The sequence below is a fragment of the Taudactylus pleione genome, unplaced genomic scaffold, assembly GCF_031769625.1.
Source record: "Taudactylus pleione unplaced genomic scaffold, aTauple2 ptg000682l, whole genome shotgun sequence".
NCBI classification, from domain to species: Eukaryota; Metazoa; Chordata; class Amphibia; order Anura; family Myobatrachidae; genus Taudactylus; species Taudactylus pleione.
The window spans coordinates 1541159-1555191 of NW_028285084.1; the positions used below are offsets into that span (position 1 = coordinate 1541159).

At 46.0% G+C, this 14033-nt stretch overlaps 1 protein-coding gene across 3 annotated transcripts in view; it reads right to left on the minus strand.

The window, feature by feature from the left end:
- SYNRG (synergin gamma) overlaps positions 1–14033 on the minus strand; it is a 125679-nt gene that overhangs the window by 95000 nt on the left and 16646 nt on the right. For all 3 annotated transcript variants that reach the window (XR_015872459.1, XM_088455968.1, XM_088455967.1), the window contains exons 4-5: positions 10584–10714; positions 2684–2789 (exon numbers count right to left, since the gene is read on the minus strand). Coding sequence is in view for 2 of the 3 variants with exons in the window: in XM_088455968.1 (XP_088312094.1) it covers positions 2684–2789; positions 10584–10714 (237 nt within the window). In the remaining variant the exon portion in view is untranslated. The remainder of the gene's footprint in view (positions 1–2683; positions 2790–10583; positions 10715–14033) is intronic.

A 14033-nucleotide genomic window follows, 5' to 3' on the forward strand; every position in this document is an offset into this window, starting at 1 on the left:
GAGCACTACTAATTACACTAGTTTCACACTCCAGCCCTTGCACCCCCTATTCAGTGTTCTCCCCAGGCTGTTTTCTGCAGGCGCATAGCCCGGCAGAAGCAGCCTGTCGCCCGGCACTTTTCCCCGCCGACCCCCGCTTTGGAACGCTGGCCTCTGAAGTGACCGGAGGCTAAAGTAGCCTCTGATCGTTTCAGAGGCCAGCGTTCCCAGTGATGCACTGCGCGTGTGACATCATGACGTCACCTGCGACGTGAGAATCCTGCCCCGCGCGCCTGCTGGATTTAGAGAGATCTAGATCTAGTCAGCGCGAGGCAGCTGCCAGCAAGTAAAGGTAAGTGCTGGGCTGGGGCCAGGGCCAGGACCAGTCTGGGGGCACTATTTAAATCTGGGGCACTGCATAAGGGACACTATTAAACCTGGGGACACTGCATAAGGGACACTATTAAACCTGGGGGCACTGCATAAGGGGCCAGCCTGGGGGCACTACATAAGGGACACTATTAAACCTGGGGACACTGCATAAGGGGCCAGCCTGGGGGCACTGCATAAGGGACACTATTAAACCTGGGGGCACTGCATAAGAGGCTAGTCTGGGGGGACTACATAAGGGACCAGTCTGGGGGCACTACTTCATCCAGGGGGCAATGCATAAGAGCAAAGTTAAACTACAGGGGGCAAAGCATAAAGGGGAAAACTACAGGGGGCACTGTATAATGGGCACTTTTGACTGAGAGCCAGTGGGGGAGCAGCCTGAGACCTGTCGGGCTGGATTGGTAAGGGAGATACCCCTTTTCCCGGCGCACGCATAATTGCGAAGGCCCCCACCCGGCTACTTTTGGATGCCACCCGGGTGGAAAAAATTTCTGGGGAGAACACTGCTATTGCTGATAAAATTATGCAATCTAGTACACACATAAGTAGAAGAGAAATAAAATTAAATGGTTAACAAGAACTTAAATTTTTTCTTAAATTAAAAAGAAATAGATTATAGTCAGTATATAATTAAGCTTTCTAGTGTTCATGTTGGCTTTCTTTAGCAGGGTGCTGCGCACTGCCCAATTTTGAAACAGATAAATGTGTCCTGCCGTTAATCGGATCGCCACACTGACCACCGGACAAAAACATTGGAGAAGGCGACGAGCCGCCATTGGAGGTTTTACTTGTATCACGCCGGTACTCTCTAGGGAGCATGTCTCTTTTCGCATTTATCTGCCTACCCCACCATTTTTGTTCTGCGGCCATTACTATATCAGCTCCACGGCTGTCGGCATGTCTCTGACTTGAACAGGGCAGTGTCAGGACCATCTCAGCTGCAGTCATACTGGTGAGAAAGGGACAGGACACTGGTGCCAATATGTACAACACGCATCATATTTTTTATAACCTTATATGTTTACACCTCTGATAACAGACAGATGGAAACAGATGTTAGTCTTCAAACCTGCAACTGTTTTTATCACACAGCAGACCACAAAAAGTAAAATATAAAATTACAACACTTGTCGAACAGACTCAGAGGGAGGAGTGACATCATATGTCAACCAGTGCTATGGCAAACATTGGCACGCCTTTCTACCTTAAGCACATCATGTAAAGGGCATTGAAGGGACATGTGAGGTGGTCTGATGAGCATTGAAAGTGTTTTTGTCGTGTCTGATGGCAGGTACAGAGGACTGAAAGAGAATGTGTAGTGGTCTGTTGGCATGTGGGAGGACTGAGGGGCACTGAAAGAATGTTTTGTGGTCTGATGGCATGTGGGAGGACTGAGGGGCACTGAATGGGAATGGGAGATGGTCTAATGGGCATTGAATGTGCAGTTGGAGTGGTCTGATGCATGTGGGGAGGCCTGGGGGTAATTGAAAGAGCATGTGGGGGGGTTGACTTAGTGAGATTTAATTATAACATATAATACTTTGCCGCACATTAGTGCCCACAATTCATAATACGCCACATAGCGGTAGAGATACACCATGTCTAAAGTTTTACCCTTCAAAATTAAAATATGCACTCCTTAATGACCAGCACCCTGACCAAAATATCCAAGCACATTAGTAAGCCTGCAGTTAGAGGATATGTCTAAATTCTTTATTAAATAAGTGTATTGGGATAGCAAAATGGGTACTGACAGCCATTTCTATTCATAGTTCTTATGTGTGTATCAGACATGAAGTGTTATCAGGCATGAAATAGTACAGGACTGTGGAAGCAGACAGGCCATAAATCCTTTAGGCGTTGTCTACTGCAATGTACGCTTGCGTTAAGTTTTAGAAGTCCTTATCAGTAGTTAACCAATAAAGTAGTTTGAAGTAGGTTTATGCCCATATTAGTAAGAGTTAGATGGGTATGCAAGTAGGATACTATATAAACGAAGAACAAAGAAGCTTCCAGTGGCCTGCCGTATGCCTGGACCAGAGACTGCAGCTGGTGGCCAGGATATTGTTCGTTCCAGCTCTATTCTGAGAGGAGGCTCCTGGATCGTGTAACCATCTTATATTCCGAAGCTAAGTAACTATTATTCTTCCATATCTTGTTATCTGTTGTAATAAATTCTATCTTTTTTCAAGATACTGGTTTGTGTGGCTTAATTAACCTTCTGTATCCAAGAACCTTATCTCGTTCCACCGGGAACAATAAGCATGTAAAGTCATAACGTTAATAGAGTTCTCATAGTCTCAAAATTTACCTTGGGTTTTACACTGCTTAGTAATCTTAACTTCTGTTTCTGTTCTTCAAACTGACGTCGTTTTCTTTCTTCTTCTAACATTTTTTGCTGTTGTTCAAATATTTTTCTGGATGAAAAAATAAACACATAATAAAACTTCTATTAGTGGCTGAACGAATGACGACCCTGTTATTTTATACAAGGAGTTATTTCGTTTTACTCACTTGAGGATATGTGAAATAATGTTTATGGTACAGAGAATTCACAATTATTGCTAGTTTTTAAATACTACTCATGTAATTAGCAGAACTGAAACGCGTCAGATATCACCACTGCTCATTCCTGCAAATATCTAACCAGCCAATCATGTGGCAGCACCTTAGAGAATAAATAATGAAGAAGTCATTTGTTATTATCACACACCTCAATGGGGAGCAAATGCAATCTAAGAGAAGATTTGACCATGGAAGGGTTGTTGGTGCCAGACATAGTTGTTAATTTTCTAAGAAACTCAGGTTCTTCTGGGATTTTTATGCACAACAGTCTATAGAATGTACAAAGAATGGTGCAGAAAGCTTAAACCCAAAATACCTTGCTACTGAGAGATCAAAGGAGAATGGCCAGACTAGTTAAAACTAATCAGTAAGACCACTGTAAGTCATATAGCCATGTGTTACAACCATGGTATGTCCAGGAATGATGATGTTCGTCCATGTAAGGTGACGTTTTGCCTCTTTCTGAGTTCCGTTTTTTTTTAGGGAAAAATCCGAACTCAACGTGCAAACTGGAACCTATCCGAGCCTGCACATCCCTAATATATATATATATATATATATATATATATATATATATATATATATATATATATATATATACATATACACACACATATATATATATATTTTTTTTTTTCATATATAGCTCCACCCACAATTCCTGAACCTATTTTTCCAGAAAAACAGCCCTGGCCGTGCCTATATTAGGTGTGTGACTGTGGCTATATTTGTATGCAAAATGCTACGTTACAGTGTCAGCATGCCGCATATCATGCTTGTGCTATAATGTAGCGAAGCGAGTGTAGTATAGAATATTATTACATAGTGTTCATGGATCCAGTCCCTCAGTTATTTGCACTATGGGCCTGATTAAGAGTTGTACGCTAATGACATCGTAGCTGCAATCCTGTACACAGCTGCTGTGAGAAAATATGCAAATGTCGCAGACGCCGAAGAATGTACTGAGGCGCCCACCTGTGGCTTTATAAAACCATGTACTGAAACGTTGGAGACACTTTCACTGCATACAGAATCGCAGACGCAGATTTGACACGCCCCGAAAACGGAAGCGGCACGCTTGCAATACCTCCCACCAATGCTTCCTGACTGTCAACTACAGTGCGAGTAACTAGTCGCTGCAAGCAACTACGATAATGTACCTTGACACATGAGCCATGCGACTCAGACGCATGCACAGATTGCCAATTATCGCTCAACTGCATAAACATCAGAGTAGCGTACATCTCTGAATCAGACCCTATGTTCCTAGCCCCTCACAACTTGATTCATTAAAAGAGCTTCCATTTATGAGAAGACCTTACTTAGATGCATTGTAACTAGGTAATTTACACCGGTTGCTCTAATTTTCTCTGAAACAAGGTCTCAGATGTACCAATTGTGAAACCATGTCATATCTAAGGATAGCCTTTATTTTGGCTAGCTTGCCCAAACAAGTTCAGGAGCATAGATATTACTCTATTCTTAACTATGTTACAGCATACTACTGGATAAGGAACATACTGTCAGAATGAAGGGCAAAGATGTCTATTCAATCTACTACTCTTAACCCTCTAACATTGGCACAAGCTCTGATTAAACAGATAAGCTGTTCTATAGCCAGACAAAAAGAGTTTTGCGCTAATATTATATTACGTATCACTATCTCTATTCCAGGGATGGGGAACCGCCGGCCCGCATGATCATTTTATCAGGCCCACCCGCTCCTACCTGCAGCCGCATGCTGCACACATGCAGGATCCGGTCCTGTGTAAAAGCAAACCGGATAGGATAGCATCGGCATCTTTTGCTGCCCTCTGCCCTGGAGAAGCTGAGCAGAGCAGCCCTGGAGTGGGGGTGGAGCCCAGTTGTCTGATGACTCCTCTGATATTTAAGCCTGTGATCTGAGGAGTCTGAAGTGAGCTGAGCTGTCCGCTTCTGTCTCCTCTGATCACTTGCTGAGAGAGCCGATGAGTCTCCAGGAAGCTCCGCCCCCACCCCAGTTAGTGCAGTGTTCAGCTTCTCCAGGGATCCTGGTAACCAGCGTCAGGCATGCAGACTAAGAAGCAGAAGAATGAAGACGGCCATGGATGACTTTTCCTTTCAGCGTTGGTACAGGTAAGTGTTGGAGGGGGGAGCACAGTGTGGGTGAGATGATGGAAGAGGGTGCAAAGTGTGGGTAACATGTGGGAAGAGGATGTACAGTGTGGGTGACAGACAGACAGACAGATAGGGCAAATGTTTAAGTTGATAATTTTGTATGGCCCGCGAATGATTTTTATAAATATCCAAATGGCCCCTGGCAGAAAAAAGGTTCCCCACCCCTGCTCTATTGGATATGGTAGAATGAACGATCAAGACGCTAATCAATTTAGTTAGTAATTCAGTTCATTATATAAAAAAATTTAACAATAGCAGCAGTAACATTAAAACAAAACTTCATATAGATTCATCTCCTATTGTTAGCAGCATATTTAATAATAGCAAACCACTTGGATATAGCTCCTGTATATTGCGTGACCTAAGAATTCCTCCTCTAGACTATACGTGCTGAATAGGTTTATGCACATGTATAAATTGTCCGAATGGGGACCTCAGCACATCATCCGTAAAAGTTTGCTCCATGGTCTCCAGACCTGTAGTTAAGAGAATCTTCCGAAGTAACAGGCGATTCTACGGGCAAAGGTATTTTAAGTCAGCTCGTGACCAGTGGCGTAACTAGGGTAGTTGGAGCCCGGGGCAAATTTTTAAATGGCGCCTCCCTCCCCCCCCCCAATATGCGCGCAAAAAAATGGGCGTGGCCACAAGGGGCGGGGTCACTTGACAATGGGGCGTGTCAACAGGACACATAAACCCTTTCTCGTCACTCTTAACATTCCTTTCATATGCACCTAAGCCCCTGTAGTGCTCCTTATACAGTCCGCCCTATGCAGTGCCCCCAGTAGTGGTCCCTCTTATGCAGCTCCCCATTAGTTCCCCTTATACAGTGCCCCCAGTAGTGGTCCCCCTTATGCAGGCCCGCAGTTGTGCCCCCTATACAGTGCCCCCAGTAGTAATCCCCCTTATGTAGCCCCCCAGTAGCGGTCCCCACTATCCAGTGCCCCTTGTAGTGGTCCTCCCTATTTAGTGCCCCCAGTAGTAAGCCCCTTATATAGTGCCCCCAGTAGTAGACCCCCCTTATGCAGTGCCCATTATATAGTCCCTCCAGTAGCAGTCCCCCATGCAGTGCCCCCAGTAGTAGTCTCCCCCTATGCAGTGCCCTTTATATAGTGCCCCCAGTCAGTCTCCCCAGTAGTGGTCCCTGATGGAGTGCCCCCAGTAGTAGTCCCCCAATTAGTGCCCCCCAGTAGTGGTCCCCCCAATTACTGCCCCCAGTAGTAGTCCCCCGATTAGTACCCCCAGTAGAGGTCCCCCCAATACTGCCCCCAGTAGTAGTCCCCCCAATTACTGCCCCCAGTAAAGGTTCCCCCCAGTTTTGCCCCCCAATTACTGCCCAGAGTAGAGGTACCACCCCTCCAAATACATAGCAGAAAAATTAAAAACTTATAAACCAGAAAAAAAAAAAAAAAAAAACTTACCTGCAACCACACTCCTGCTCCGGCTCCCGGTGCCGCAACGTCCGCACGTCCGGCTGGCGCCGGGAGCCGGAGCAGGAGTGTGGTTGCAGGTAAGTTTTTTTTTTTTTTTTTTTCTGGTTTATAAGTTTTTAATTTTTCTGCTATGTATTTGGAGGGGTGGTACCTCTACTCTGGGCAGTAATTGGGGGGCAAAACTGGGGGGAACCTTTACTGGGGGCAGTAATTGGGGGGACTACTACTGGGGGCAGTATTGGGGGGACCTCTACTGGGGGCACTAATCGGGGGACTACTACTGGGGGCAGTAATTGGGGGGACCACTACTGGGGGGCACTAATTGGGGGACTACTACTGGGGGCACTCCATCAGGGACCACTACTGGGGAGACTGACTGGGGGCACTATATAAAGGGCACTGCATAGGGGGAGACTACTACTGGGGGCACTGCATGGGGGACTGCTACTGGAGGGACTATATAATGGGCACTGCATAAGGGGGGTCTACTACTGGGGGCACTATATAATGGGCACTGCATAAGGGGGGTCTACTCCCATTACCCACTGCAGGAGTCCGACGGAAGCCCGGCTCTTGCAGTGGGCGCTGCAGCAGCCAATGAGAGTCTATCTGACTCTCATTGGCTGCTGTTTAACACACACATCTCCGCCAGCACTGGCAGAGATGTGTGTGCAGCAGCAGCAGCCAATGAGAGTCTGTTTGACTCTCATTGGCTGCTGATTAACACACACATCGATGCCATGCTGACGGCGATGTGTGTGTTAGCACAGCTTGAGCCCGCCTGCCACCCTCCTCCTGGTGCTATTGGGCAAGCGCTCAGGGGGAGGGAAGGGGCTCAGCTGTACAGCACAGGACCGGTGCTGGAAGCATAGCGCCGGTCCTGTGTAAATGGGTAGCGCTGACCGCATTCACTGCGGTTTCGCTTCCTTATTGGAGGCTTATATATAGGTTGGTCACGGGTTTGAGCTTACACGGGCTCATCATTTGTTTTGCTGCTTTTTTAACTCACCTTCTATACATTTCTGATTAGCGCCTGCTAAGTGTGTTTTTGTCAATAAGTTCTATAGCCAGGGCAAATTATGCCTACCAGGTACCTCTACCTAATGGCAAATCTATCCTAAGTTATAATACCTTGGCCGAAGGTTTCCCATAGAAACTCCATTTAGAAGAATGAAATGCTTTAGTAGCATCCAAGAAAACCACTTTAGCCTCACAATCATTAGCAAATAGAATTGCTAGGTTAGATGTGGCTCTTTAGGATTTGGAGAGTGGAGGATTATATGATTTATACAGCACTATTACCAGTTCTTATGACATAGAATAAGGGAAGTTTTACTTTTTCTGTGTTTACTCAAAAGTGTAGGTTCTGTGGAGGTTCTAATATATTAGTATTCTAAGCTAAGATATTCACACTCTATTATATTGTTCCTTTTCATTTATGAAAAGCTCTTCAGATTTGTTATCTTTCAAACAGTAACCTATATTAAAAACAAAACTAACCTACGGTGTGATTGCTAACACCCAACACAACACACCATATAAGAGGGGGAAGGAATGTTTATATTCAATAATAGCCTTTAGAAATAAATAATACATGTAGTAGTTCTCTGCTGTGATTATGGTGGTTCAATCCCCTTTACAGTGCAAAGTCTGGTGGTACTAAATAATCAACCAAGTTTACCAGTCTTTAAAATGCATAATCAAGTATATTGCAAACTCTTAAGTGCAGGAAACTCCCAAACTATGGTCTGCTACTCAATACCCAGGGATGAACGGTGGCAATGTTCAGCTGCACTCATCCCCGAGAATTACGTTACAGTAACAATGACTATATTACTGTGAACCTCTATGAGGTGCAAGGGAAATTCTTCAATGTTGGTGGCCGTGAGGTGCCAGAGAAATGGTCAGAACTATTAGTTAAAATGCTCGCAAAAAGTGCAAAGCAGATATATGACCCTATCCATACCTGTATTATAAGCAATGGCCAGTTTCACAGCTTAAAAAAAAAAGTTAACAAATCAGGGCAAATCTGTATACATCTAGAACAAGGATGTCAAACTCGCGGCCCGCGGGCTGCATGCGGCCCAAAGAAACTATTTATGTGGTCCAACCATGTGGGCCCAAGTACATATATTATGCGGCCCAGTAACCCCTGCTGCGATCGGAACTCAGCAGCCAGCGTGAAGAGAGGTAAGTAAGATAGAGGTAAGTGGGATCTGTTCTATACTGGGAGGGGGCACAGCATAAGGGGCATTACTGGGGGCACAAATAAGGGGCATTACTGGGGGCTATGCATAAAGGGCCATTACTGGGGACACAAAATAAGGGGCATTACTGGGGCCTTTGCATAAGTGGCATTAATGGGGCGGAATCGGTATGAAATGCCGGCGGTTCGATTCCCGGCAGCGCCTGGCCGACAAAAGCAGAGTTCCTGACAGCGGAAGCCCGACAGCACTGGAAATCCCGATCGTCGCTAAGGTAAGTATAACCTAACCCCCTAACCCTCCTTAGGGGTGCCTAACCCTAACCTCCCCCCAAGTGCCTAACCCTAACCCCCCCCATTCCCTACTCCCTAAACCCCCCGGAGGGGTGCCTAACCCTAACCCTCCCTCCCCCTAGCCTAACCCTAACCCCACCCGGGGGGGTGCCTACCCCTAAGTCCCCCCCGGGTGCCCTAAACCTAACCCTCCTCCCCGCGGCTGTCCGCTCGCGGCGCCCGGCGTCGGGGAAATGTCAGGTGTCTACATCTAGACGCCCGGCATTTCACCCTCGCCGGGATATGACAGTCGGGAAGCCGGCTGTCTGTATTAAGGCAGCCGGTTTCCCGATTGTATACCAATGGGGCCACTACTAAGGGCATTACTGGGGGCTCTGCATGAAGGGGCATTACTGGGGGCTCTGCATAAGGGGCATTACTGGGGGCTCTGCATAAGGGGCATTACTGAGGGCTCTGCATAAGGGGCATTACTGAGGGCTCTGCATAAGGGGCATTACTGGGGGCACTACTAAGGGCATTACTGGGGGCTCTGCATAAAGGGGCACAACTTAAGGGGTATTACTGGTGGCTCTGCATAAGAAGCATTACTAGGGGCTCTGCCTAAAGGGGCATTACTGGGGGCTATGCATAAAGGGGCATTACTGGGGCACTACTAAGGGCATTACTGGGGCACTACTAAGGGCATTACTAGGGGCTCTGCATAAAGGGGCATTACTGGGGGCTCTGCATTACGGGGGCACTACTAAGGAAATTACTGGGGCACTACTAAGGGCATTACTGGGGGCTCTGCATAAAGGGGCATTACTGGGGGCTCTGCATAAAGGGGGCACTACTAAGGGAATTACTGGGGTCTCTACATAAACGGGAATTACTGGGGGCACAACTTAAACGGCATTACTGGGGGCACTGCATAGAGGGGCATTACTAGGGGCTCTGCATAAGGAGCATTACTGGGGGCACTGCATAAAGGGGCATTACTGGGGGTTCTGCATAAGGGGCATTACTGGGGGCACAACATAAGGGGCACTACTAAGGACATTACTGAGGGCACAACATAAGGAGCATTACTGGGGCACTGCATACTGGGCATTACTATGGCACTGTATAAGGTGCACAAATTCAGGGGGCATTGCAAAAGGGGCTGTAATACAGGGTAGAATTGCATAAGGGGCACTACTACAGGGGCATTGCATTGGTTTATATTAATAATAAACCTTTCAAAATTGCATATAAGACTTTTTTTTTTTGTTGTAGCCCACACACTCGTAGAACTTTAATATTCGGCCCGGTTGGTATTTCGAGTTTGACATGCCTGATCTAGAACAACAATTATAAAGTTTAGTCAAGATAGCTCTGAACCTAAGGATTCTTATTTTTTTGTATCATGTCTTTTCTACTGTAAATATAAAATTTTAATGTGCCAAAGATATGAATGCATGTTATGCTAAGCACTTTGTAAAAGGTACACAAATATAAGTTTCTGAAAAAAAAAAAAAATAAACTTAAAAAGATAAAAATAATAAAATAAAGACAGCATAGTTCCATAAAGATTCTTTACTTACTGTTGTTCTTCAGCTAAGTGCTTCTGCATGTCAGGAGTGTATTGTGGTGCTGGTGGCCCCATTCCTAAGTAACCAGCCTGTCCCATAAATGTAATTGCTGTAGTTTGCATGGGACCCATAGATAATCCACCCTGTCAAAGGATATAAAGTTCTCTTTAACTTTAGGTACAATTACAGTACATTTTAGATATCTGTGCTAAGCTAAAATATATATATACCAGCTAAGGATAGGCCCAGTACTTCTTCAACCCTAAAATACTTTAAGCATGGCACAAAGAAACTGAGTACTTAGGTACCCTCTCACATCCGGTCCTATAATTATCTTTAAAGGCCATGCCCAATCTGATCTTTGATACGTCTAATTAGCTGACTCAACTAATTTTCTACTCATAACCTCGCATTGCTTTTTCAAATATTATTGTCATTTATTTATACAGCACTGCAACTTTAGTCATCGTGATATTTGTCAAACACATCTGTCTCTTCCCTATAAAATTTAAAATCTAAATTTGCTAACACCTAAATGCACACACACAGGTTAATTAGATTCTGAAAAAATTAATCTATGAGTTTGTTATTGGCGAAAGGGAGGAAATTTGAACACCAGAGGAACCCTGTCACAACACTGGGATTTTGTTGACTCTGTTCAGGAACCCTAGGACTGGAATTCTTGACGAAAGAGTGAATGAAGTTGGGAGGCTTAATGAGACTCCTCCTCATGCAGACTGACAACTGAAAGTTGGTAAAAACGGGCAGAATGCGGAGCAGGCATGGGTTGCCGACTGGTTGACCCGGAAACAGCGAAGGCTGATGACTGGATCAAGAACTGATAACTTAGGCTGGGTACATACTACAGGTTGTGTGTACCCAGCAACGGGACGGCACAATGGAACAATACACACTGAACGATGCGGTGTACAATGTGCCTTTTCAGGCTGCATTTAGCAGCATGGTGTCGTTCATTACATCGTCCCATTTGACATGCAGCACATCAGAAGGGAAGAAATGCGATGAACAACCAACATGAACGTGCAATTGGGCGTACACACTGGGCCTGATTCAGAGCCGGACGCTCTGACAGAGCGCTCGCTCTGAATCAGGGCCGGCCTTCTGTTTTTTTAGAGCGGCCAGGAAGATGGTCGCAATGGTCAAGACCATCGCGACCATCGGGCTTGCGACGAGACCCTTGTGGTAGGGTCTCGTGGCCGCAAGTCCAAGAGAGCTTTTGGCTCAAACAGAGCCGAAAGCTCTCCCACTGACATCACTTGAATTGAGAGCTCATTTGACTGCATGTTGTGCGTTCACAACAGCAGCTTCCAAATGCAAATGTCACACTCAGAATCAACTCCAGACACTTTGCCTCCTTAACTGATAAATAATGAAGGAATTGCCCACATCTGTCAAAGAAACAACATTTCAGAAAATTGTCCAATTACCTTTGAAAAAGAGGGGTTCTACATATTAAAACAGCTGAAATTCCTAAACCCATCCTCCAATTTGGATGTGAATAATATAAAGCCGATAGTCTGCACTTTAAAACCACATTAATTTGAGGCTGGCCTAGCTTGCAGCCGAGGCAGACATGCTGGAATACAGCTCCTGACTTATATTCCCTTTGGAACATATAAACCACCCCATCGTTGGCCACACTGCATATAGGCCAGACCCTAAACACCCGCTACCCGCCTGTGATGCTACCCCACCTCCGGAGTGGCCCTGTGCCCCGTTACCAGTTGCGGCCTACCCACTGCACCGAAGCCGCGGCCTTCGAGTTGGAGACTCCCGCAGCGCGGCTGTCGCGTCATCGGAGCGGCAGTTACCGGACATCACCGCTGCCTCTGGAAGGGCCCACTGGCTCTCTCCTCCTGCCAGCGGCTCCCGCAGACCTTTCTTCTACCTCCTCTGGACCCAGGTAATGGGTGCCCCCACAGACCCGCGGATTACAGGAAGCCACCATTTTGTGCTTTCACCTTCCAGCCCTGACGCTCTGCTGAACATCATTCGGCGGTTGTATACTGCAGGCCTCTGTTTGCCATCCCACCTTCATTGCAAACACCTCTCTGGCTAATACAAGTACTGCTTAGTGTTGGCTGTCCTGGAATCAGTGCTTACTGCCTCTGAAGACACACTGCCCTGTTGGCTGCCCTCTTCTATATACATTCATTTCTGCCTGTCTCCCTCTGGAGCCTACATACACCATCAAATAGCCTTCTATTGGTCCCTGGTGAAGATTTATATCATTATAAAATGATTCTTTATTGCTCAACTTGTCGGCTTACTGTCGCTTGAGTTATAATGCCCTCTCACAGCATGTTTCCCTATTAGGGATGGAGACACCCTCGCCCATGCAGTATTAAAGTGCAGGACTTTTCCTATCAATTCACTACCAAACACAACCTGTCTTCTAAAGGTCGTTTACACTTTATTTGTATTACATTCTGTTCTGCAATGCCGCCTAGACGCGGAGGGAAAGCTCAGCGTTTACCATCACATGTCCAGTTCCCTACTCCATCCTCCACTAAACAGAAATCATCAACTTCGGCGTCACTGAAAAATGCACCGACCTTGCCATACTCCCAGGGCTCCATGACCCCGGCTGATTTGGGACTAGATCTGGATCCAGCAGCCCCTCTCACTACACAATCTATGTTCCAAATGTTCGCAGCTTTTCGCACGGACATCCTCTCTGGGGTGGAATGCTCAGTTCAGTCGCTTAAAACGGAGCTCGTGGGATTAAGTGGTCGTACAGATCATTTGGAGGGAAAGATGGGTGAATTGGTTTCCTCCCACAATGACCTTCTAACTGCTCATTCTGAGCTACAAGCAGAAGTATCATCTATTTGTGAGAAGATGGCGGATATGGAAGACAGGTCGAGAAGGAATAACATTACAATTCGGGGTATCCCCGATTCGGTTGTTCCTTCAGAATTACAAGAATATGTGACTAAGCTATTCCAAAAACTCCTCCCCTCGGCTTCACCTCAAGACCTACTCACTGACAGAGTTCATAGCCTGCCTAAGCCGAGAGTGGGGTCTAAGAGCTTCCCTAGAGATACCCTGCTGCGAATACATTTTTTTCATAACAAGGAACTTATTCTGAGAGCTGCCAGGCAAACTGAAGGATCCACTACACTGGGAGGACTTCAGATCTTCCCGGACTTCTCGGCACATACCTTGGCCAAGAGACGTTCGTTTCATTCCTTCACTTCAGCGCTCCATGAACACGATATTTCCTACCGCTGGGGATTCCCGTTCAAGCTCCTAGTACAATATGACTCATCCTCATACGTTATCTCTACAGTTGAAGCTAGCATTAAATTACTAGTGGAATGGGACATCACCGTTTCCACAGCTCCTCCTGATTGATTGTGTTTCCAAGGGATCATACTATCTGTAGATATTTCTCTTTTTCTTAAATGCTATTGATAATGAAGATCTCTACAGACTCCA